Source organism: Clinocottus analis, unplaced genomic scaffold, assembly GCF_023055335.1.
Source record: "Clinocottus analis isolate CAN_PGR_092001 unplaced genomic scaffold, fCliAna1.0.p SCAF_4, whole genome shotgun sequence".
In the NCBI taxonomy this organism is placed as follows: Eukaryota; Metazoa; Chordata; class Actinopteri; order Perciformes; family Cottidae; genus Clinocottus; species Clinocottus analis.
Window position 1 is genome coordinate 10,292,361 of NW_027176153.1, and position 24,170 is coordinate 10,316,530.

General features: G+C 42.9%; 3 protein-coding genes across 4 annotated transcripts; 2 read left to right on the plus strand and 1 right to left on the minus strand.

Annotated features, from left to right (window-relative positions):
• The first annotated feature begins 19 nt into the window (after positions 1-19).
• LOC137800426 (succinate dehydrogenase [ubiquinone] iron-sulfur subunit, mitochondrial-like) lies at positions 20-2,951 on the plus strand. Its single transcript, XM_068597620.1, has 8 exons — positions 20-172; positions 968-1,101; positions 1,186-1,271; positions 1,359-1,495; positions 1,638-1,754; positions 1,980-2,081; positions 2,265-2,387; positions 2,476-2,951. Exons 1-8 carry the CDS (start codon positions 107-109, stop codon positions 2,554-2,556), a joined length of 846 nt encoding a protein of 281 aa, XP_068453721.1. The 5' UTR covers positions 20-106; the 3' UTR covers positions 2,557-2,951.
• Positions 2,952-3,634: 683 nt separating this feature from the next.
• On the plus strand, positions 3,635-18,387 carry atp13a2 (ATPase cation transporting 13A2). 2 transcript variants are annotated; one of them, XM_068598415.1, is made up of 29 exons: positions 3,635-3,725; positions 8,211-8,287; positions 8,468-8,635; positions 9,080-9,138; positions 9,271-9,337; positions 9,425-9,504; positions 9,696-9,773; positions 9,863-9,932; positions 10,120-10,254; positions 10,352-10,418; positions 10,891-11,022; positions 11,737-11,886; positions 12,305-12,415; positions 12,565-12,611; positions 13,068-13,256; positions 13,356-13,562; positions 13,980-14,075; positions 14,318-14,474; positions 14,612-14,723; positions 14,868-14,992; positions 15,099-15,271; positions 15,697-15,777; positions 15,926-16,005; positions 16,433-16,585; positions 16,700-16,796; positions 17,172-17,395; positions 17,478-17,629; positions 17,771-17,943; positions 18,084-18,387. In XM_068598415.1, the coding sequence occupies exons 1-29, from the start codon at positions 3,713-3,715 to the stop codon at positions 18,249-18,251; spliced, it is 3,441 nt and encodes a 1,146-aa protein (XP_068454516.1). In that variant the 5' UTR covers positions 3,635-3,712; the 3' UTR covers positions 18,252-18,387. The 2 variants fall into 2 exon arrangements, with proteins under 2 accessions (XP_068454516.1, XP_068454517.1); XM_068598416.1 differs by lacking the exon at positions 3,635-3,725 and adding an exon at positions 7,545-7,590.
• Positions 18,388-19,614: 1,227 nt separating this feature from the next.
• szrd1 (SUZ RNA binding domain containing 1) lies at positions 19,615-23,838 on the minus strand. Its single transcript, XM_068597728.1, has 4 exons — positions 23,720-23,838; positions 22,398-22,447; positions 21,747-22,016; positions 19,615-20,912 (listed from the first exon to the last, which is right to left on the minus strand). The coding sequence occupies exons 1-4, from the start codon at positions 23,765-23,767 to the stop codon at positions 20,801-20,803; spliced, it is 480 nt and encodes a 159-aa protein (XP_068453829.1). The 5' UTR covers positions 23,768-23,838; the 3' UTR covers positions 19,615-20,800.
• Positions 23,839-24,170: the final 332 nt, after the last annotated feature.

Consider the following 24,170-nt stretch of genomic DNA (forward strand, 5'->3'; position numbering starts at 1 on the left):
GGCATGGCTTTCAGTCATATGTAACTGCGGCTAGACAACACAAGAGAGACAGCCACCCCGTCTGTCCCGCAGTGCACCGAGACGAACTAGCCTCTAACTTGGAAAGATGTCGGTGGTCGGTGGCGCCTTGTGTCGAAATGTTTTGGCCGTGAGGAACTCTGGCATGATGGTGGTGAGTACAACTATTATACTCTGTGCAAGAACAGAGAAACGCCTCACGGGATACTTTTAGGTAACGTAATAGGTTTGTGTTCATCTTTTGACTGTTGCGTTTGAGTGCTATAGGCTATTTTGAATTTAGCAAAACAGTCAACACTTCCCTATGAATACAGGCTTTTATGATGAATGCCTAGTAAATGTATCTATTGGTCCATGAGCTGAGCTTGTTTTAGAACATTAAGGCTATCAAATCAAGTCTTTTTTTTTTGCAGTGAGGATACACAGATACTTTATTATTTCTCACAACCATATAGGACAATGTAGGTTATTGTGTTGAAGTCCATATTTTATTGTCATGAAAGTCAGTTAGGTAACTAGAGACTGCGAAGTGATGTAACGCTTTCATGTTAGTTCACCCAAGCTGCCACTAGGGGGCGTCTCCATACCTTCGTATGAAAACAAAAAGAAGAGTAAATGGTATTAGACTGAATAATCTGGCAAAATGATACAATATAATATGAACCGAATACAAATGAAGCTTAATTTGTTTTGTAGTTGTTTGCATGAGGTAATGTATTAGTACAAGTAATTGACCTCTGGTGTCGCAGGATCGAATAACCAAGTGCTTCCTATTTTGGCCCGAGTTCACAGAAACGGCTGTTAGGTCACATTATGGGGTGTTCCTTTTTACATAACTCTTGTTTTTATGGCTCTTTATTTTACCGTCACCTAAAATAAAAATGCTTCCTGTAGAAGGGATTGATTTAAGATTGACTTCCTTATTTGTTTATAATTATCTATGATACAGATGGTACGGCATGCTCAGACGGCCGCAGCCCCGGCTCCTGAACCCCGTATTAAGAAGTTCCAGATTTACCGCTGGGACCCAGACACCACTGGAGACAAACCACGAATGCAAACATATGACATCGATCTCAACACGTGAGTCATAACCGGGTGCCGTGAACAAGAACATTGTTGGGCTGTGCTTTCCTCTTATGTGTTGACACGTTCCTGTTGCTATAGTTGCGGTCCAATGACTCTGGACGCCCTCATTAAGATCAAGAATGAGATCGACCCTACGCTCACATTCAGACGCTCCTGCCGAGAAGGTAAAAATCAAATCTAGATTCAGCTCGCGCGTCGTTTCACTTGACCTTTTGTGCCGGATGTCAGTGACCCTTTGCTTGTTTCTTCAGGTATCTGCGGCTCGTGCGCCATGAACATAAATGGAGGCAACACGCTGGCATGCCTGAACAAAATTGACACCAACACAAGCAAGCCGACAAAAATCTACCCGCTCCCACACATGTATGTGGTCAAAGATCTGGTGCCTGTAAGTGCTGCACAGTGTATGCCATTTCTCCACACATTGCCATGTTTGAAAATGGGGGGAAAAAAAAGTTACATTTTGGTTTATTTATTGGTTGTTTTGAGTTATGACCCCCAAACCTCCCTCTTTATGTGATTTCCACCAGGATATGAGCAACTTCTATGCTCAGTACAAATCCATCGAGCCCTACCTGAAAAAGAAGGATGACACTCAAGAAGGGAAGGATCAGTATTTCCAGTCGGTGGAAGACCGGCAAAAACTGGTAATTAAACGTCTCGCCGTAAGATCGACAGAGCTCTGCACATATTCTACAGCCATATTGGAGGTCTTCATATCACAGTCTCAGTCGGCCAGCCACAGAATCGTCAACGCAATCTGTCCGTTTTCACAATGTATTACTCGTGGGAAATATTTAGCAGAATCACACTTTCAATGATCGCATGGTGATTTATTTGCCCGTAGAGTCAAAGTCTTCTTACCCCAACAGGACGGCCTGTATGAGTGCATCCTGTGTGCTTGCTGCAGCACCAGCTGTCCCAGCTACTGGTGGAACGGAGACAAATACCTTGGACCCGCTGTCCTCATGCAGGTTAGTTTATTTTTCTTCATATTTAGTAATAAGATTCACGTCACAATAGTTTAGATAGTTGCAGGAGTTTAGGTTAAGGTCCTTGTGTGCAAGCAATACTCAATACAAACCAGAAAAAGGTGGATTATGTGAGTCATGATGGAGCAAACGACGGATGGCAACTGTGTTATTATTATCCCTCAGGCCTACCGGTGGATGATCGACTCCCGCGATGAATTCACGGAGGAACGTCTGTCTAAACTTCAGGACCCCTTCTCTCTCTACCGCTGCCACACGATCATGAACTGCACCAAGACGTGTCCCAAGGTACCGCAAAAGCGTTTTCGCACACGTTCTCTCACAGATTTGATCGAGTTTAGCTTTCTCACGGTCTGTTTGGCACACTGCTCCACAGGGACTCAACCCGGGAAAGGCCATCGCGGAGATCAAGAAGATGATGGCAACCTACAAAGAGAAGAAAGCAGCGGCTTCATAAACGTGTGAAAATTCAGCTGGCTCAAGAGATCCACCAATAATACCTAGTACAAAGTTAAAAGGAAGAGAAAAGCAAACGAAGGAACTGTTGCCTACATTCAGCACTTTGATCATTTTTATTTTATTGTTGGAGATGTTAGTGTGTGGACGTGTGCAGAGCGGGATTTGATGAGTGGGAGGAATACAGGACATTGTGAGAAAAGACTGCTCAAAAGAACTGTTAACTAAAACATATTTTGTGTGGTGCAACAGGTTGAACCACATTTCTGATATCTGCTTGCTAAATTAAAATACTGGGCTCGTTGTGTTGACTTTTTGCAACATGCTAATGAAACTTGTCGACTGTAAATATTTAAATATATGTTCATTAAAGATGTGCTGTGCTCATTAAATAAACTGAATGGTTTTTGGTTCAGAAAAGAACAAACTATTGTCTTTTGTTGATTTCCTTTGCAACTTACATTGCATTAAACAATATTGATGCAACTAATAAGACATTTTCATTGCTCTAAAAAATGCCAAGCTTCACTATTTGTATTTGTTGGTCTGTGGGGAAATCACACAAAACATATGTTAAATACAATCTTAAATTTAAAAAAAAGTGCAATGCAGAGGGAGTACAAACTCCTGCTGAAGGGGTTTCCATACTTTTTGGCAACCCAGCAGTTGTTCTTTTATGAATGGCTTATAATAAAGCTTGAAAGCTTGAATAAATAAGTTGATGGCGTAGGTTTAAGATTATGAGCAATTTGCATAGGATGCCATAGAAAAGCAAAGAGTGCGTTTCTGGGCATTTTCACAGTCCTATTGGACATTTCTAGGATAGGCAAAAGCTTCCAAATGACACTGTAATCAAAGTTATGTCGTTTTTTATTTACTCTTTAACAAAACATATTGAGGAAATATGTTTGCCATGTAGAGAAAAGTATCTGATGTAAATAAGCACTGCGGCTCTGCAGCAAGCTGGCATGAGCCTACCGGCGTTTTTGCACTTTGTCACGCATGCGACTATTTTGGACATCGCGACTCGCCGTAGAAGGACATATCGTTATCGTTATATAGCGGGGTTGGGATCGATCAAGGAAGCGCGTCCGTCCAGCCAGACGACACTTTCTGCTGTCCGATGGTTATGTGGAGACAGTCTTCGTGACCGGAGGATGGAGAGGCACGGTGAGTGTGTTTGAGTGCTCTAAACGAACAAGATTAGCTTAAAACCAGTGGTGCTATTGTTTTTTTGTCTGTGTAAATCTTGATTAGCTTCAAATTTTAGGTGCATCACTGACTACTAATCAGCAGCCATGTTAACCAACAATGTAGCTAGTGACTAACTGGTGTTGTGGATAGTTCAGTTTAATGTAACCATCACCGTTAGGCAATCAATAACGAGACATAAGTTGTTTTGATCAAAGCAAGAAATGAGCCTGTCATGTCATTGTGTGATTCAATATCAGCTGTGTGCTTCAAATGCAAACTTTGGTGGAGTTTAAAGGGTAATTTTACCTAAATTACAAAAAGTAAAACACAAAAACAAACATGTGTTCCCCTTTCTTACCTCCAGGGGCTAAAGAGCCAAGCAGATGTGTTTAGTTTAGTAGATTGTGCAGTTGATGGCGAGCTGTCAGTCTCTGCTTCCTCCCCATCTCCAAGAATGACATTTTAAAGGAGCTGTATATTATTATTATGAATCATTTGTATGGCATCAAACACACGTTGTCCGTGTAAAAGTGTAGTGAAATAGTGTGTACCTGAGTAGAGGATGGAGTCGCTCTCCCTCTGCTTGCATAGTTGGCTATTAGCTGCAGTCTCAAACCGTCGACATGTTGAGAGCCGTTGAGAGGCAATCGAAATGCTCCAGCTCTCGGCTCATGCACGTGCTGCAAACCTCACAACCGCCCACTATTATTCCTAACGCAGGTATACAAACACTAATACAGTAACTACTACCAAGTGTCTCAATTAGAGCTGGAGCGATGAATCTGCCAGCAGCTTTGCGGTCAATGACTATGGAGGCGGCTGAGAGTGGAATAGTTGCAGTGCAGAGATAGCTAGCTTTAACAGAGCCAGGCACCAGAAGGGGGCTCAGGCTAGCCCAACAAACTGTTGAGCGTAGAGGCTGTTGGCATGAAGCTGGTGCTATTTGAGGTTAAAGGCCGGTTGTCTTTTTCCATCATCAGCACAGATGACTTTCTTGTTTTCTTGCTTAGTCATGTGTCCATCGCTGTTTCCCTTTTTTTATTTACATCACAGACATTTTGTGCGTAATGAATGAAGATAAAACTGAAAGACCGGACTTTCTTTGGTTAAACCACAGCTCATTGGCCACAGCAGGATTAATAAAGTCCTATTTGTACGAATACGTGGTCTTCCACGTTTTCCTGTGGCCTCTCTCCGACAAAATGCAGGTGGTCCATTTTAAACAGTGAGGTATTAATTGCTGCCTGGGACAAAATGGTAATTTCAAAAGGGGAATAATTATGGCTTGAGAAGCCTGGAATTCCAGTGTGTGCTGAGACAGCCTCTTTAGTTGAGGTACTTCAATGAATTTGTCACTTGAAACCGGCTGGAACAGGACACCACTTTGGAGCTTATGAAGATAACAGGGAAATCGTTCCAAACAATCTGGCAAACCGCAAACCATGACGAATTACCTTCTTGGTAGAGATTGGCCTAGTTGCAGCAAAGCAAGCATGTGATCGGGCGAAATATCTCACATTTAGTTACACGCGCCTTGGTTAGCCTTCACATGATACTATACCAAGGTCATGTGTTATGAACTGTGACAAAAACAAATGAATCAGTTCTTTGGCATCTTTGTGTGTGTGTGTGTGTGTGTGTGTGTGTGTGTGTGTGTGTGTGTGTGTGTGTGTGTGTGTGTGTGTGTGTGTGTGTGTGTGTGTGTGTGTGTGGAGAAGCCAACACAAGAGCTACAAGTGGGACACACATAATATGGACGTTTGCTCTGGTGTCTTTCTGTAGATTGCATCCATATGAACAATCTTTTAACATAAAGGTTTGGGACGCACTCATCCGACTGCTTCATCACAATGCCACCCCACTGATACCTGGACCCTATTCCTCGTACGTGGTTCAACAAAGTTGATCAAATGTCCTATTATCCAGCTTAGCCTAACGAGATGATTGACTATAAGATATGTTGGTTCCACGAAGCTGGATCCTCCTTCAAAGCGTAACGCCGGCGCCGCTGGTCAGGCGAGATTCACGTCGCAAAATATCAGACAAGTAAATGTATCAGTGTTGGGGAAATGTATCTGCTAATTTTAAGTGCCTCATCACCCAAATCAATCAGATTATATTTATTTAATGTGCCTGCTGGCACATAGTATACAAATTAAAATATACTTATGAGGATTTATGTACTGTATGTGCGTATCACGTACTATATATGTGTATATTCATGTATGTGTGTGTAGATCACCATATAACTAGGAGTTTGAATGTGTGTATGGGGGATCAGTATGTTTGTATTATTCATAATCTGAAATCCAATCAATTGAAGCAGGGATAAGTATTCTCATCATGAGTCCACCTTCATAATGTTCTACAATAATGATATGTGTGGTGTACTAATGACTGTCATAATTTTGAGTGCTTTCAACATATCCATAAGTTTGTTAAGCGCTAAATAAACAGTATAAACAGGATGGCCAGCAGCGGCTTTCACAATGTTCTCCTCATCGCAGATACTGTACAAACATGTACCACTCGCAAAAAAGCGAGCTGTGGCTTTGCGTTATTTTTTACACAATCCACTCTACTTTGTACAGTATGTGAGACGGCTGCGCTGTGTTGTGTTCAATGTACGGCTCCAGAAAGTTTTGTAAATAAGTGAGTCCTTGTCTGCAGAATCGATCACGCTCGTCCAGGAGGTCATGATGACGTAAGAACAGATCTTGGCGATTTGGAAGAACTGTCTCTGTATAAAACTAATGTAACTAATATTGCTCCTTCATGCATGAGGAAGGAGCTGCTTTTTATCCATCGGGAGTGGCCATCTTATCCAGTAAACTTTCACTAAACCTGCTTCGGACAGGTTAGAGGATTTGGATTTGTTGCTATGATGATTGACCTAAACTGGCTTTGTTTAACCAAAAAACCTGATCTCCATCATTTTATCCTGGAAATCATCTCGCTATGTCAGTAAGCCAGGTACGAGGATTAGGGCCCTGGTTGATACGGAGTACAGATCTGACACCAGTTTTTAGTTAATACGCTGTATGCCTCATGCAGAGGTGACATCAGACTTGATTTAAAGGAACACCTTTTTATTTGTGCATAACTCATTGTTGTAGCTTAAAATGAGCTGTATTGGGGCGGGGCCTATTTCTGTTGCTCCACCACATTCCTACAGTAGCCCAGAACAGACAAACAACACATGGCTCTATAGTGACGGCCCGGACCCTTTATTACATTGCCAGAAGGCCACTGTATCCGTATAGCCCTCCAACACACTTGAAAAAGGACGGATCGGCAGATTGGCTATTCAGTCAGATGCAATCTGCAACCTTAAAGCTAGATGGCACTAAACTCTACACGCTGCTACTTTAAAAACCCTCTGAAATATGAAATGAAGAGTTTGTCTGCCTTTTCTGTCAGGTGGTTCATGTCTTAACAACCCGTGCACAGAAAGTTACCCTGATGACATAAAGCCGACTTGTAACAGAGCCTTTATCTTTGAACTATGCATGTAGTTTCTTTGTTTAGCAGCCAGTCACCAGTGCAACACTGTGGAATAAAACCATTATTGACACTTTCAGGCCCTTTCATTGACAAGATCCTGGTTCTTAGTTTAACGCCTCAACAGACATGGCCTTGGGGATGTGAAGTTGTTCAGTGGTAGTCGTCGTCAGGTGTCTCGCGCGCGACACGTACGCAGGTGGGTTTTTAAAAAAAAAAAGTCGGAAAAAAAGCAGCCGCGAGGTGTAACGCAACAGCAGCGGTAGTTACCTAAGTAGAGGCGGCTGACACGGACATACCGGCACAGATACAACGTGTTTTGAAGCTGTCCTGAGTAAGGGTAAGCACATTGTTTCCCCTTCAAAGGTGTTAATTAGTATGAAATGGTTGTAGTTTTTAATCCACATCCGCGGAAACGGAAGCGCAAATCCGTGTCGCTTTGTCCGTCCTCGGGTTAAACAAACACCGTAAATACTTCACTTTCCTTTATGGTATTTTTCTTTTAATCTTCTCGGTTATTGTATGCTGTTATGTGTCTTTACTGTGAGGTTGGAGCAAACTTATAATACTTTATGGGGCATTTTACTCCCCTTCTGTAGCCATTAAAAGTTAATGTTTCTGGAGCAGCTCGGTGTTTTTCGTCGGACTCCGCGTTTATTGCACTTTAAGGTAACCTTCCACTGTTTTCCATATGTTTACAAAGTTAAGCAGCGTCCAGGGATGTATCATGTATCCCTTTTTTTCTCCCTAGAATTGCTCAGTCTTTTTTTTTTTTTTTTTTAGAGGAATGAATTAAATGTAAAACATCATTTAAGGCTGTTGAGTGTCTGGTAAGTCAGCCATACAGTCTGAGCAAACGTGAGCAACATGGACTCGACTAAAGCTGTGCAGAATGTGCTTTGTTTGTATTGACTTTGAGGGTGTGCTCAGTTCATGTGAAACATTGTCCCTGTCCTGTAGGTAGTGCGGCCGGGTTGCAGAGCGGACTCCCCTCACCTAGTCCAAGAGACCGCCTGCTCAGTCCTGACTCACACATGGTAAGGAACGTCCACTGTCTTTTTCTTCTGCTAAACCACATGCACAACAGTGGACACACACAAAGGTGGACACAAGTGTAACAAACTACATGTACGGGTGCAGTAAAACTCACCAGCACAATGGAAATGATCTTTTTGTTTTAATCTGAGTGGCCCATCTCGACTCTTTTGCCCCACCAGGACGTTCAGGGCTATAAGTGGGTGCGCTGGCGGGTGTGGTTGTGTCATCTGACTGCTGCGCTGTCCTTGGGTCTCCTCCTGCTCTTGTTCCACTGGCGCCCGCGCCTCGCTGTCCTCGCCCGCTGCTGCTCCTGCTCTCTGGCGTTTGCGGATATTCTGCTAATAAGAGTGAGGAATTGAATCGTCCCTTTTGTCCCAAGTTTTCCCCTTTTCTTGTTTAATAGAACGTGCGCTGAAATGTTAGTCGTGAAAGATTGGTCTCCAAAAAAGCTGTTTGTCTTTTTCAGAATAAATTCTGGCACAAAAATAAAAGCCAGTATTTGTTTTAATGCAGCTCATAGTTGCAACCACTCTGGTTGTGATAAATGCTTATTCTTGCTTTACCAGTTTCCTGACCAATATTTATTACCCAAACCATCTGTTGTATTCACGTGTACTTACTGGATGAAATGTGGCATTAATATCCTACAACAAGTATATTTGATTCCATACTTTGCTTTGTATTTGTTGGCGCTGTCTCGTGACATTCTGGTCAGCGAGTTAAGAATAATCATCTTGGTTATGCCTAGTTTCCAACAAACACCAGCGTATCAGTGTCATTTGTACCTTCAGGACAGCTTTGACCAGCATCATGTGGTGGAGGTCCTCACAGAGCAGATGGAGGACAACAGGTCAGCTTCAGGTTCCTTCCTTCTTTTAGCATCACCTTCTTTTTTTATTTGTATGAGGCTTATAACACCAGTATACACGTATCTGTGGAAACTGTGTGTGGGCTCTACTCACTGGGTTTGTCTCGTTTTCAGTTTGGAGTTAATGGTCGAATTAGAGGACAATGAATGCAGGGATACGGTTCAGCTACACAAGGAGGAGGTGAGGAGAAAGTTAACGTTTGGCAAAACAATGTGTTGAGGGATCTTCTTCCTCCTAATGCTGAAAGTGCCCGTTGTTGTGTTCCAGAAAACGCTGCTGCGCTACTACCTGTTTGAGGGACTGCGCTACATCTGGCTGCCCAGGAAAGGAGCTTTCTGTCGTGTCAGGTACTGAAACGAGAGAGGGGGAGAATCACAGGAACACAGCACTGTACACACTCCCGAGCAGCTAGGTTCATCCTGTATGTTTTGGATTGAAGATGTTTTTTAGGCAGTGCTTCCAACATGTATAGCTAGAAAGTCCAATATTTCATTTATATTTTTTTTAACATAGAATTCTTTCATCTTTTTGTCCGTAGTGTCCTCAATGAGAACTGGACCTGCAAGGACCTGCATGATTTCCAAAAGGGCCTGAGTCCCCTGGAGCAGAGTGTGAGGTAGGAAAATATCTGTGAATGGGGAAATTAATCTGATTCTTCAATCTCAGAGGGTGTCGCTAAGTTATTCATGACATGACTTCTTTCAGGAGATGCATGTATGGGCCCAACCTTATTGATGTGCCTGTGAAGCCTTACATGAAACTGCTGTTTGAGGAGGTGAGATGGAAAATCTGTCCTTTTTATATAATGCCTGGCTCAGAGTTGTTTGCTTGTTTGTTTTTTATGAGGGTTTGGATAGTTTAAAGTGATTTATTTTATTCAAATGACTAGGTGAAGTATCAAATTGAACTCTCTCTTTCCTTCTTCTCTTTCTTTCTTTCTTTCTTTATCGGCTCCTTTTTAGGTCCTCAACCCGTTCTACGTGTTCCAAGTGTTGAGCATCATCTTGTGGTTGAGCGATGAGTATTATTATTACGCCGTGTGCATATTTATTATCTCCGTTTTCTCCATCGGCCTCTCACTTTATGAGATCCGCAAGGTGAGCTTGCAGTGGTGACACTTATTTGGACCATACTCTGTTGTGGTTTTAGCTCTGGACATGGATAAAATAACATTATACAAACCTTACTCCACAGCAAAGCATCACTCTTCACAACATGGCCCACTTTGTCATAAATGTCACGGTACGGACAAACTCAGGAGGTGAGCTTTTGCGAAGGTACTCTTCTTCGAATGTGAATTTCTTGTAATTTCAGAAATATGTATGGACGTGTTTAACATGAGTCCGGCAGTAATGTGTAGTGTGCTTTCATGTACTGATAAATCACCATAATTATAAAGTGGGTTAAAATATAAATGTATTGTTCAAATATACAAAATAACATTGAAGTTCACGCTGTATGAAAAGTTTCTGTCCTGGTTTACAATAGAATTTATGAGACTGTCCATATTGAACAGGGATGGCAAAAAAAAAGCAAACTGTTGTCAATAAGCAAACGTGACGACATGCGAAGAAATAAGATTTAGTTTCGGCCGGTTATAGGACCAGTTTATTTTTCAGAAATTGCCGTGAAGCCTAACCAGAAGAAAAGCAAGTCGTTTAGTTTTGCCTGACCCAGTACAGCCATCTCTCCACAGAGACATGCATTCACTCGTTTGTGTGCGTTTTCTTCAGCGGAGGAGTACGTGAGTTCGGAGGAGCTGGTCCCCGGCGACTGTCTCATCATCCCCCAAGAAGGTCTGCTGCTGCCCTGTGACGCCGCCCTGCTGGCCGGGGAGTGTCTGGTCAACGAGAGCATGCTCACAGGTGATCAACCAACCCCAACACCCCCCCAGCAACAGCACCTACTCTTGTGCAATCAAATATTTGGTTGCAAATACCCAGCATTTGTACTTCTGTTCAGCAAGCACGAACAAAAGTGAAACCAAATTCAAAGCACCGCCGCTACATTAACAGGAAGAACAACTGATACTGGCTGACGTCTGTGTTCCTCATTCTAAATAAACTTCAATCAGACATGTTCATTATTATTTCACATTTGTTTCCAGTGAGTTATTAATTACTTTATATGGTGACTTTGATGTTGCTGCTGTAGAAACAATATTTAGCTCCTAGTTGTACTAAAATCCTAAAGATACCTATCCCTACCTGTAGGCGCGGCACGCTCAGGGAGGGCAGAGCTGAGGGGTATTTAAACCACTAGAAGCCACTAAAAACGTACACCATGTTCCTTTTTTAAAGCTGGGATAAAGGTTTCAGGCTGATTTAGAATCACAAGTGATACTCAAGATGACTGCACACATGTGAGGGGTTTAAGCATTTTTATTGCCCCTTGTTAAAAGACGGCGCATCAGTTTTACGTCCTAAATCTGAACCAACTGTTATGAAATGGCAAACTGCTCCAATCTGAAATGAAAGAAAAACATTTTCTCAGTTGCGTGATCCACCGTTTGTGATGGCTTGCTTTACATCGTCCTGTGTGGAGTCGCTGCATCCACCTGTCCTCTTCCTCGTGTCCAGGTGAAAGTGTCCCGGTGCTGAAGACGCCCCTGCCGACCGGTGAGATGAGGTACAGCTCGGAGACGGAGCAGCGCAGACACACCCTCTTCTGTGGCACCCAGCTCATTCAGGCCAAAGGCGGCGGTGCTGTTGCTGTGGTTACGAGCACCGGTGAGTCGAAACCCCGACGTGAATCTGTAAAACAAAACAAAAAGAATTGTGAGACATCTATTAAAGTGTACAAGGTAATCCGTGGAGTATATCAGTCACTCATCCTGTGATACCTTGAATGTTGCTGAATCGAAAAACAAAGTACATCCTTGATGAACTGAAGTAAATGGCGTCTGTGTGTAACATCAGCAAAACTGTATGAAAAATACAGCTTTACAAACTCTCACCAATTGCGCGGTATAATCCTCGTCTTGTGTTATCCAGTCATATAGTTTTTCAGTGCTTCAATGCAGACTCGCTAAAACCTGCGAGTCTGCAGTGCTGTAAATAGTAACGTTTGCACTGTGAAGAGTTCCTTTTTAAGATCTTAAGTTTGCTCTCCAAGTCAAGCCAGTTCTGCTTTTTATCTCATCCTCAGGGTTTTTCACAGCCAAAGGTAGCCTCGTCAGCTCCATTATGCATCCTCAGCCAATCGACTTCCGCTTCTACAAGGACTCTACCAAGTTCTTGCTCATCCTGGGTTTTGTTGGTAAGCGCCTTTTAACAGTGTTTCCAGACTGTATAAGAAGCAAACGTTATCTGTATTTACGATAAATTAATTTGATGTATTCTCGTCTTTCTGACCTATTATTCACCAAGTGAACATCAATAAGCTATTTTCTATTTCTGTCCTTTCAGCTATTATTGGCACCATTTACAGCATTGTGATCCTCTGGAAAACTAATGTAAGTGCAAAGAATATATATATATATATATATATATATATATATATATATATATATATATATATATATATATATATATATATATATATATACAGGAGCTGCAGTGTGTGTATGTATGTATGTATGTGTGTGTTTACATACTTTTTTGCGTTGTTTTTCTCTTCATCTAATTCAAGATTTAAGTCTAAAAGTAGCACAGATCCAATGAAACATTCTGAATCACAGGTCTAATCAAATAAACACTTTGGGATAAGAGTTATAAATGGCACTGTGATGAACACACTTCATTGTTAAACGACCAAAGTACGTTAATTACTGGACTCAAGGGAGACGACAGAGTCAAATATATTCCTTTGCCGTCTCGCTCTTTCCCTTATTTATTTATTTATTTTTGATTTGGGATGCCAACGATAAAGAAAGTGACACACTGACGTGTGTCTGGATGTGTGTGTCCAGATGACCTGGCAGGGATTGTTGATTAGGAGCCTGGATGTCGTGACCATCGCAGTGCCTCCCGCCCTGCCCGCCGCCATCACCACGGGCACCATCTACGCCCAGCGCAGGCTGAAGCGACAGGGAATCTTCTGCATCAGCCCGCCACGCATCAACGTCTGCGGAAAGGTCTCAATCTTCTGCTTTGACAAGGTGAGGGTGGGTGAGGGGGAATCCACTCTTTGTACGCGGAGAGCTTGTAAACTCGCCTGTTGAAGTCTCCTTTCATTGGTGCACTATTGTGTTCTCCAGACAGGGACGCTTACGGAGGGGGGTCTCGACGTGTGGGGAGTGATGGAGGCGGGAACTGCCGGTTTCTCCGAGCTGGTCCCGGACCCCAGACTCCTGCCCCCGGGGCCCATGCTCTCAGGCCTGGCCTGCTGTCACACTGTGACGCTGTTGCAAGGACGGCCCCTCGGAGACCCTCTGGAGCTCAAGATGGTCGAGTCCACTGGCTGGGTATGACACTTATTTTATTTACTAAGGGTGTGGAAAATTCTCTATTAGTATTAATGAATCAAAACCCTTTTCTTCTTCAACACAAGAAGCCGAAGTTCCCGGATGTTAAATGTCTAAACACAAGGAGAACTTCAAGAACTGATATTCTAAAATTGTGGGATAAAGATCAGTAATGAACAGGGCAAACATTGTGTAACTGTGTTCAGGTTGGATATACGAAGCCCCACACGTGACTCACTGTTAGACTTGAATGTGCCAGCAAATGCCAAAATGGACAGTCTATTTGAAACGGTGTTACTTTAACAAGCTACTTGTTCGCACCTCTGGGACGTTGCACGACCCCGGTGATCCCTTATAACATTTCATCTTCTGCTACATGTTAATCTAAATTGCCATATTTACGTTTTATTTTTACAGACCCTTCAGGAGCCAGAGGGAGATGGAAAGGTGCTGGATGCAGAGTTTGGAGGCCACAGAGTTTTGGCTGTTCTGAAACCTCCTACACAAGGGACTGTGAGTGTCCCTCCTCTCGTATTGACCGATCAGTAGCACTAGTTAGTTAATTGTTCTTTCCATTTTTGTCAATTTTTAGCCTTAGATTTTGATATTGTGGTCAATGTATGAAATTACAGACTTAATTTACTGAAACAAAAATAAAAAATAGATGAGAAAAGTTGCAACATAAACAGTTAGTTTGTGTACCTTTGCAGTTCCCAGTTATCCGAGACCAATAACCTTCTGTCTTTTCTTTTCAGTCCACTCGCGAGGCGTTGGCCATTGTCCGGAGGTTTCCCTTCTCCTCGGCACTGCAGAGGATGAGTGTGGTGACGGTGGCCCACGGGGGACAGTCGGTGCTGGCGTTCATCAAAGGATCCCCTGAGATGGTGGCAAGCCTCTGCCGAGCAGAAACTGGTCAGTAACTTGTCATTAATATTATAATAAGAAGACTCTGTTAATGTATATATGTGAATGAAATGAAATCTGCACCTTGTCTGCTGTTTACTCTTTTACATTACATTCATACTAACCGGGCTGTTTCCTGTTTACAGTGCCAGCGCAGTTCTCCAGTGAACTGAGCGGCTTCTCCAGTGAAGGCCTCCGAGTCCTCGCGCTCGGCTATAAACCAGTAGACAGGAACACTGACTTGAGGGCCATTGAACGGTGGGAAGCCACTTCTGTGCTTCTGGCTGCTTTTTGTGTTTTTATTTATTTTATTTTTATTTTTTTTAATCGACTCATTTTCCTACACCTGAAGCGTGTTGTAAATCTGCTTATGCTGAAGTGCAGTTGCTTGTCTTTCCACAGAGGGGAGGTAGAGAAGGACATGCGGTTCCTGGGCTTGCTGATAATGAAGAATTTGGTGAAGCCAGAAAGTGCCACGGTTATTAACATCCTGAGACTGGCAAACCTCCGCAGCGTCATGGTCACCGGTGAGAGAACTTTCTGACTTTTTTTTATTAATTAAACCGTTCAATGCATCATCTTCAATGTCGGCAATCTCATGTCAAACAATTTCTTTTGTCCTTCTTCACATAGGGGACAACATCTTAACGGCAGTCAATGTAGCAAAAGTCTGCGGCATGATGGGATTTGATGAGCCTGTGATATTTGTTAATGCAACCGCCCAAACTGCCCAGTCCGTGCCGACCCTGAAGTTCAGCCTGGAGGAAGGAGTGGCTCCTGTCACACAAACCTCTATTGTCACTCGGGTTGGTACCGCTTCGTCTTTTTTTAAGTCTGCGGTGTACTATAATAAAACATCTGGGAAGATGGGAACTTTGTTTCCTGTTCTCCGAGGACAGTCTTGGAGCAACTTTCACACAGGGCATTTTGGATTGTAGATGCTCGTTCTACCGTTTTAAAAATCATAACAAACATTAAAGGGGATGACCTGCACTATGAGTCACAAGTCTTTTCATAAGCTGCCATGCAATGGGACTTGAAAGAGAAGAGTGATAAGAGTTTGATTGGAAGTCGAACCTAGTTCCAACTGATTTTTACATTTTAATGATTATGTACGGTAGCTCTCACAATATCACACTTAATAGACATTCATGGCCTACATTTGGAAACTAGGAGGATGCTGTTTGGTTGCTATTGTTAATGTTTTCCTGTGTTTTTTTTCTCCTCTCAGGGTGGGTTTGACTATCACTTGGCTATTAATGGCAAGTCCTTTGCTGCCCTCTGTAATCACTTTCCTGAGTATTTACCAAAGGTAATGGATGTTATGTTATCCCAGCAGAATGGACCATACTATTTCTACATCAAAATGACGCCAGCATACAACAATTGGGGGAGGGTGAGGGAGTAGTGACAGGGTGTGACAATCGACATCAACCTTCCTTGACATGCCGTCTTTGCAGGTTTTGTTGAGAGCCACCGTATTTGCACGCATGGCTCCGGACCAGAAAACCCAGCTGGTGAAGGAGCTGCAGAAACTGAAGTGAGTTCCCACACAAGAAAAGAAAATTGTTAAAGGGAAATCAAACACTTCTTAACCTAAAGCTCCAACACTTGAAATATGATTAAATGGGTTGATGGATAAGTGGTAGAAAAGCTAAAACAAATCTAGTGCCACCAAAAAAAATGTCAAGGTTTTTGGCCTATGTAGTGGCCATTGGAGGAACTGCATCTCAGAGCACATCCATGTTAGCGTCAAGGAGCTAATACCAATGCTAACCAAAAACAACTGAATTTAATTCTCATCAGTGGAAAAGTCTATGAAGTATTGTGGGACACTGACACTCCGGTGTATCTATTTGTGCAATCCACGTAAAATGTTGCACCATTATTAATGTCTAATCATGTGTAGTTTGTATAATTCATCAAATTTAACACCAGCTATCAATTGATGACTTGTCTTACTACAGCTACCGGGTGGGGATGTGTGGGGACGGGGCCAATGACTGCGGGGCGCTGAAGGCCGCTGACGTCGGAGTTTCCCTGTCCGAAGCCGAGGCTTCTGTCGCGTCGCCTTTCACTTCCAAGACTGAAAACATCAGCTGTGTGCCGCTGCTCATCCGGTGAGCAAGTAGGAGGCTAAAAATGGACAAAGCAACTACACCAGAAATGTTTGTAGTACAATATCTGTGGCAGAATATAATAATAATAATAACTTTTTTCCTCTGTGTGTGTAGAGAGGGCCGGTGTTCTCTGGTCACCTCCTTCAGTCTCTTTAGGTACATGGCCATGTACAGCCTCATCCAGTTCTGCTCCGTCCTCGTCCTCTATACTGTGAGTAGCAGTTTTCAAAGTGGCCATCCTGCTGCTGCCATTTCACCTTCACAGGCCGGCTCATTGGTGTAGATAAGTTTTCGTTGTTAGCTTAACAACAGAAGCCGCCATATTACCACGCGCTGATTCTCTGATGGATGCCGGCTCTGGTTTGTTAACGAGCGTATTCCAGAGAGAACACTGGACGTGAAGCCAGATGCGTACGTACCACGCAGGATTTTGAAAAAGGGACTCTGCACACCATTTTTTTTTTTTAAACATTGCCAGTATAAAGCCTTGATGTATTTGAATCTAAAGTTTTTACCTCTGATCGCATGGCCTACTGAACGTACAGTGAAATGTGTCAAGTCTCGCTCTCTCTCTGTCTGTCTCCAGGTGAAGACAAACATCGGTGACCTGCAGTTCCTGTACTGTGACTTGCTCTTGGCCACTTTGCTGGCCGTCGTGATGGGGGCAGGAGGCCCCAGCAAGGAGCTGCACCCATGCAGGCCCTCAGCCAGTCTGCTGGCCATCCCCGTCCTGGGCAGCCTCCTCATCCACACCTGCGTTATTGTTGTGGGCCAGCTGGCCGTGTTCTTCATCACCACCTCGCAGGACTGGTCAGTTAAAAAAAAAAAAAGCTAACTAAACATTCTGACACACTGTAAAACTCTGTTCCACGGTGTATTTTTTTCTTTTTAGGTACGTTCCACTCAATTCGACGATTTTCGGCAGCGCCAATCTACCCAACATGGAGAACACCAGTGTGTTTTGTCTGTCCGCTTTCCAGTTCATCTTCATGGCAGTGGTGTTCACAAAGGGCTACCCTCACAAGAAACCTCTTTTCTTCAATTGTGAGTCATCCACAACAATGTTGGTGCAGGTGTTGTAAGGGTGACTCATTCAGACCCGTGCTGATAAAGACTGTCACGCTGTTTGTCGTGAAGATGAAGGACCTCGAATTCAGAAGTGTTGCTTTTCCTCCTCCTCTCTAGGGATCTTCCTCTGTGTACTGCTCGTCCTCTTTGCTATGACGACTTGGCTGACGTTGTATCCCGGGGCAGTCGTCTGCCGAATCTTACAACTGCACGACTTCCTTGACATGAACTTTAAAATGCTGCTTGTCGCTGTTGCCGCTCTCAACTTTCTCACTTGTTTTGTCACCGAGGTGAGCGACGATGCGATACTTTGATGCTTGTTGATTTGCCCGCACAATATTTCTTGTCCTTTTCCATTATTAGTAGATAATCTCTTGTGTGGTATATTTCTAGAAACCCTGAACAAGTTGTTTTGTCTCCTCCCCCCCAGGTACTAGTAGACCGGGGTCTCCTGAACTGTTTTCGGTTGCTGTGTGGGAGGCGTCAGTCCAAGAAACAGTACAAACGCATAAACGCTCTGCTGTCTGAATCCCCGTCGTGGCCGCCGCTCAGTCAAACCCTGTCCCCCACAGAACACACTGTCATCCAGTGCAGCTAACGTCTGCTCTGTCTGACAGTCAGTCATTAGAGCCAGAAAGTGCCGACTGATTTAAGTCCACCTTTTTTTTTCTATTAAAGCAACAAAACAATCATGTTTACCTTTAATTAATAAAATATATATTTATGTAAACTTGCTGTGTTTTGAAAGATGTCTATTTTTTTCAAGTGATTGATACAGGGGTCTTTGGGAGTGTTGAAGGACCATAAAGCACTACTGGGTTTACATGTTAAAGCCCATTAGTCAGCTTAGCCAAATTACCAGAAAGAATAATTTCAACTGACCGTTGGAGGGCAGTTTGGGTTGGATTTTAGATTTTATACAGTGGTGGAATACGGTCTGACTGGATAATCAGTGTTCATTGGAACTACTTTCAACCGGAAAACGTTTCTTCTTCAGATGCACATTATGAGCCCCTCTGGACGAAGCCCCTGGCCTGCAAATTTCAAGTAATAAACATGCGTCACAAAATGAAATACTTTTTTTTAGCAAATCATTTTATTAAGTCAGTATTTACAGGCAGTTTGAGTTCTCTCTCAAAGCTCAGCTAAATCCATCCGTCACCTGCTCTGCTTTATTTCCTGAACTGAAATCTCTTAACAGTATTGTGAATTCTCCCCTCGGCTGTATTCAATTACTTTGACAGACAATAACCAAAATCAATGAGGAAGAAAAGACGTGATACAGGAGGCACAAGCTGACCACAACCCTTTTTAATAAGAGCTTGTCTATTGATGTGCACCACTGAATATGGCTTTATTGAGCGCTCATCTACTGGGCACAATGGTCCTGCTCATACAGGCAATCGCTACCTCTAGTTCACAAACAGCTGTGTCTCCATCTTCCATTTCAGCAGAGGACCGTCAGTTAGCCAACAATCACACGGGGTGATGTCACCATTTCCAACCAAGTTGCCAACAGACAAAAAAGTAAAACAAAACAACCGGCATTCATTCATCTTGGGACGTGGACATCATTTCAGTTACATCTCGCTATGTCACACTGCGCCTCACAAAAGTGCCAAAAATACGGAAATTTGCTGTCGTTTTTAAGCAATCAAAAACCTGCTGGAAAAATACAATCTTAGTTCATTTCATTCACGCACACCTGAGTTTCCTACGTACTGCACTTCAGCGAGAGACATGAAGAAACCAGCGTGCCGCTGACGAGGTGGGGATATGACGGAGTACAGCAGTAAATTCACCTGCCTAACTTCGAGTTGCTGAAAACACCATCGTCACACAATGACATCTGAATTAACTGAGATTATATATATATATATATATATATATATATATATATATATATATATATATATATATATATATATATATATATATATATATATATATATATATATATATATATATATATATATATATATATAGTTGATTTTAAAATGGGATTTTGGTTCATTTTGATTAAAATACTGCTCCGACATTGCTACCATCTCATACAAAAAAAAAAAAAAAAAGGCAGAAAAGCTACTTAAAAACAGACATATCCGGAATCTCCTTTTTACGTCTTTTTTTTTGTTTTGCTTTTACTATTTAAATAGAAATAATGATGCGACGGTCCAAAGAAGACAGCTGAAAAAGCTTATTTAAAAAACAAAAAACAAGAACCGTAAACAGATATACAACTTGACAAACATGACCCTCAGCCGCAGCTTTTAAAAACAACTGGTAATATACATATTAGGGGTGCACTGATAATGCTAACTACAGGACGGGCACCGGTTAAGTACTCAGCTCTGGTGGCGAGTTTCTGGGAGGCAGACCCGCCACTAACTGCAGCCCAAGATGTCAAACCAAAACGAGTATTTTTTAAGACTATTTTACCACCAAACAAAGATGAAAACCGATGAATAATTTCTATTTCGTTCACACTGCAGATGCTGTTCAAAATGAATACTGTTTAAATGAACCGGTTCTTTGTGGTGTATGTATAGTGATAGCATGTACATCTGTACTCTAGATATCAGAGCATCCCTAGTATAGATAATTAAAGACTAGCCAGAAAAACAAAAAAAGGAAAAAAAGATGCGAGCCAACATCTGAAAACTAAAAACATGAATGTAAAAGGTGTGACAGGTGATGATGACTGGGGAGAGGCTGTTGCTCGATTACCAGCTCATCTCATTTTGCCCGTCCCTTCTTCTGCTCCTCTCTATGCCAACCTTTGTCCAAGTCTTTGCTTCTGCCTCTCAGCCCTGAGACTGAGCCGCTGGGCACTGGCGAATGAGGGCGATGGGGGCGTCTCTTAAAGGGATCGTCACAGTGAGTCCAGAAGATGTCCATTATCACAGTGTCAAACAGACTGGAGTGAGGAGAGAAGAGAGCACATTTCCATTTGACTTCCTCCTTGAGTTCCTCGCTCCCCGACAGTTCCACACGACCGCTAGTGGGAAGTGTCGGGCAGCCCGTTCAATATTTAAGGGAACTGAAGGAGGAAAGTTTTTCAGAATCCAGTGCTAGTCGTTGATCTCTGGTGACGCTTAATATCTCTCTCTCCCCCCTCTCAATGGCTGGGCGGCCCCATGGCACCGCTTATCTGTGCTGTCGGAAACCTTGGGTGCCGTCTGGGCCGGCTGGCTGCCGGACAGTGTGATTGTTTGATCGGGTGTCCTCTGAAGGCGATGTAGAGTTATTGCGACCGACCCTGAAAGAAAAATCAGACCAACCGGGAACACATTAGCAACAGCAGCCTTTTAGACGCGCAACTTGCTGCTGGACATAAACGGCTCACAACTAGTTTCCATTGGCAGGTTTCCACACCATTCTGGTTTGCAAAGGATGTTTTTATCCTGAACTACCCTAATTAAAAGATCTCTGCATTTTCACAACAGAAAGAATAATCTTAACGTGATTTTAAATGATATGCTTTCCTCTTGGTTTTAGGGAGCTGGCTTCAAGATGGCGTTTTCAGTTTCTTTGTGGCCATTCTTTTTTGTTTATATAAATGTTGGCACAAGTCACCATTCTTCAAATCCAACTGAGGACAAACTAAAATAATGTCCTCTTGTTCAATTTAATGAACTATGTACTATTATCGAGAACATCAATCAATGCAAAGCGGCAGACAGCTTTCTGTGATATATATATATAAATATATGAGAGAGAGAGAGAGAGAGAGAGAGAGAGAGAGAGTTTTTCTCTTCATCTAATTCAAGATTTAAGTCTAAAAGTAGCACAGATCCAATGAAACATTCTGAATCACAGGTCAAATCAAATAAACACTTTGATTTTGGGATAAGAGTTATAGATGGCACTGTGATAACCGCATTTCATTGATAAACAACCAAAGTACGTGAATTACTGGACTCAAGGTTTACGAGAGACTCAGATATATTCCTTTGCCGTCTCGCTCTTTCCCTCCCTCTATTGGATACTTGGCTCACAGTCTTCAGCAACAAGAACTACACCAAACGCATTAGCCCTGCAACAACGCATTATTAGGCTGTATTAATACATCATAATATTTGTGGATTATTACCGGTCAGTGTTGGGTTTGTCCTGAGGCGTTTCATCTGGGCAAGCGCTGCCTAGTATTCTTTTCCTGGCCTCAGCGTACTCTGCCTCACGCTGAGCCAAAGACTTGACCTGTGGCGTGGGCCTGTTCGGATTGAAGGGTGAGCCCAACGACCCATTGCTTGTAGGCCGCTTCAAAATGCGTATCTGAGGTGGCGGCACCGCTGGTTGAGAGTCGTCCTGTATCACCATGGTTGTGTTTAGTGGAGATCGGGAGGAATTGTTACTGGACTCCCTAGAAGCAAACCCACAGCAGGGAGGAGGGGTGTCAATAACAGCTTAGATGGCCAAAAGACTTCCAGAATACATACTTGGTACAGCATTTCTGAAGAATTAGGATACACACTACCATTGAAGCCACTTGAAAAATGTACAAATGGCTGAAATATTGGAATCACATAATCTCCGTGGATTGAAGGTGTGCTTCCCTAAAAAAGTAATTGGCTCCTGGCAGAACACCTGTGTGGTAAGCTGGAGAGTGACTTTTAAATCACTGGTACAGGTGTGTACTTTTAAGCAAGACACATAGGAAAACAGCATTGTTTTTAATAAAAATGTGTTTAAAACAAAGTCACAAATTTGGGCCATGTTTTATTCTACCTTTAAAATGCCTTACTTGTTTTTCTGGCTGATCCTTAGCTTCTCTTCTAACCGTTTTTCCATTTCCTGTTGAGTAAAAAGAAAGTGCAATCGTGTATTTATGAAAAACAAACAACATGGACCGACTGATTTTTGGGCAGAGAGAAAAGTGCGGCAAGCACCGAGCAAGTCGGAGAGCGGACGAAGGACAGGATTTGGTTACAAGCTATTTATACACGTGCAGGAGGGTCCGCTGCAGAGGGTGACACAACGTGCTCGTGGAGCCACCGATCACCGCATGACGTAGGCAGTGAAAAATGTTCATTAAAAAGTTTGATGACGAGAGTTTTTAACGGAACATTTTTTTGTTTTTTAAGTGAACTTCAAAACTCACGAGCGCCAAACGTTCATGCTCATTTCTCACCGGAGCCACGTTACCGGCGTCACGAGCCGAAGAAAGTTCGCCGAACTAACTCCACCGACAAGAAGCTAATTTTAGAGAAATGTTAACCATTTACAAGTGTGGCGTCACAATTAGCTCGTCCCCGGAGAAGCAGTTGGCAACAAGGCCGAAATCATTGCCCCACAACAACTTGTAACAGGAAATCACCAAGTTAATTAGGCAGGTTGGCATTATTCAGTAGCGTGTGTCGGATATAAACCAGGCTGCGAACGACAACCCAACGTGAAACTAATCGCACACACTCAGCAAAGTTACTTATCGTGACTTTTTTGACGTGGAAATGTCGACCTATTTACCTTACTCACGTCGCTGCTAATCGTCGTTCGCCGATCGGTTCGGTTCTCGCGGGGAACAGCGTGAATGTTGAATATGAACGTTTCAAAATGTTCAATAAGAGTCCAACATGGCTCGTGGAAATGCTTAGAGTCGTGCGTGACGTTTGTACTTGTGCCGATACGTTGAACCGACATGTATTTAATAAAGTGTTCGTGTTAGCTTAGCATTAAGCTAAGGGAACTCTTCACTTCGTTGGTTTACCATTTTGTTCCTACAGCTGGTCCGTTAGCGGTCCCCGTTCGGCTAATAAAGGGCCACGATTGTGTCACTTCACCAGAAACGAGTTAGAAGTATTAAACACCACATTCACTATTTGACGTCTGTTCGCTAAACTCCACGTTAACCTCGCGAGCTAGCTAAACGCTACTTGACATTAGCTCCGCCAAGTTTCTCGAAGCTAACGCTAGCTTTAGCCACATTGTTGGCCCGTGGGAGCCGTGAACGAACACACAGAAAAAGCAACGTTACGATAACTTCTAAAATCACCACGGAAATACAAAGAAACTCGCGACCGTACGTTCGCCTTTAGCTGGTGGGGCATCGTGCCTTTCATTATTTACCCCACTATCGGTGGCTTCCTCCCAACTTTCGGCGACCTCCTCATCCATGTTTCATTTTGCTCAGGCGCGCTGTAGCTGGACGTCCTGGGCCACTTGGGGTCCGCCTCTCCACTGTCCGGGCTTTGACATCACGCTGACGGGTTTCCTCTCCGCATGATTGCCCTTTTTTTCACACAGCTGATTATAATTGTGACGAAAGTCTCCCGCTACGTGTCGGTAAAGTGACAGAGAATACATTAGTTATTTTGTAGGAAAAAGTCAAAAACGCCGTTTGGTCTTCGCTCTGAACGTCAGACATTGAACCCAGAGATCGAGTCCCTATTCGCTGCGGCCCTCGTCCCTATTTCGAAAAGACAAACGTGAATATATATATATATATATATATATATATATATATATATATATATATATATATGTATATGTATATGTATACATATATATATATATATAT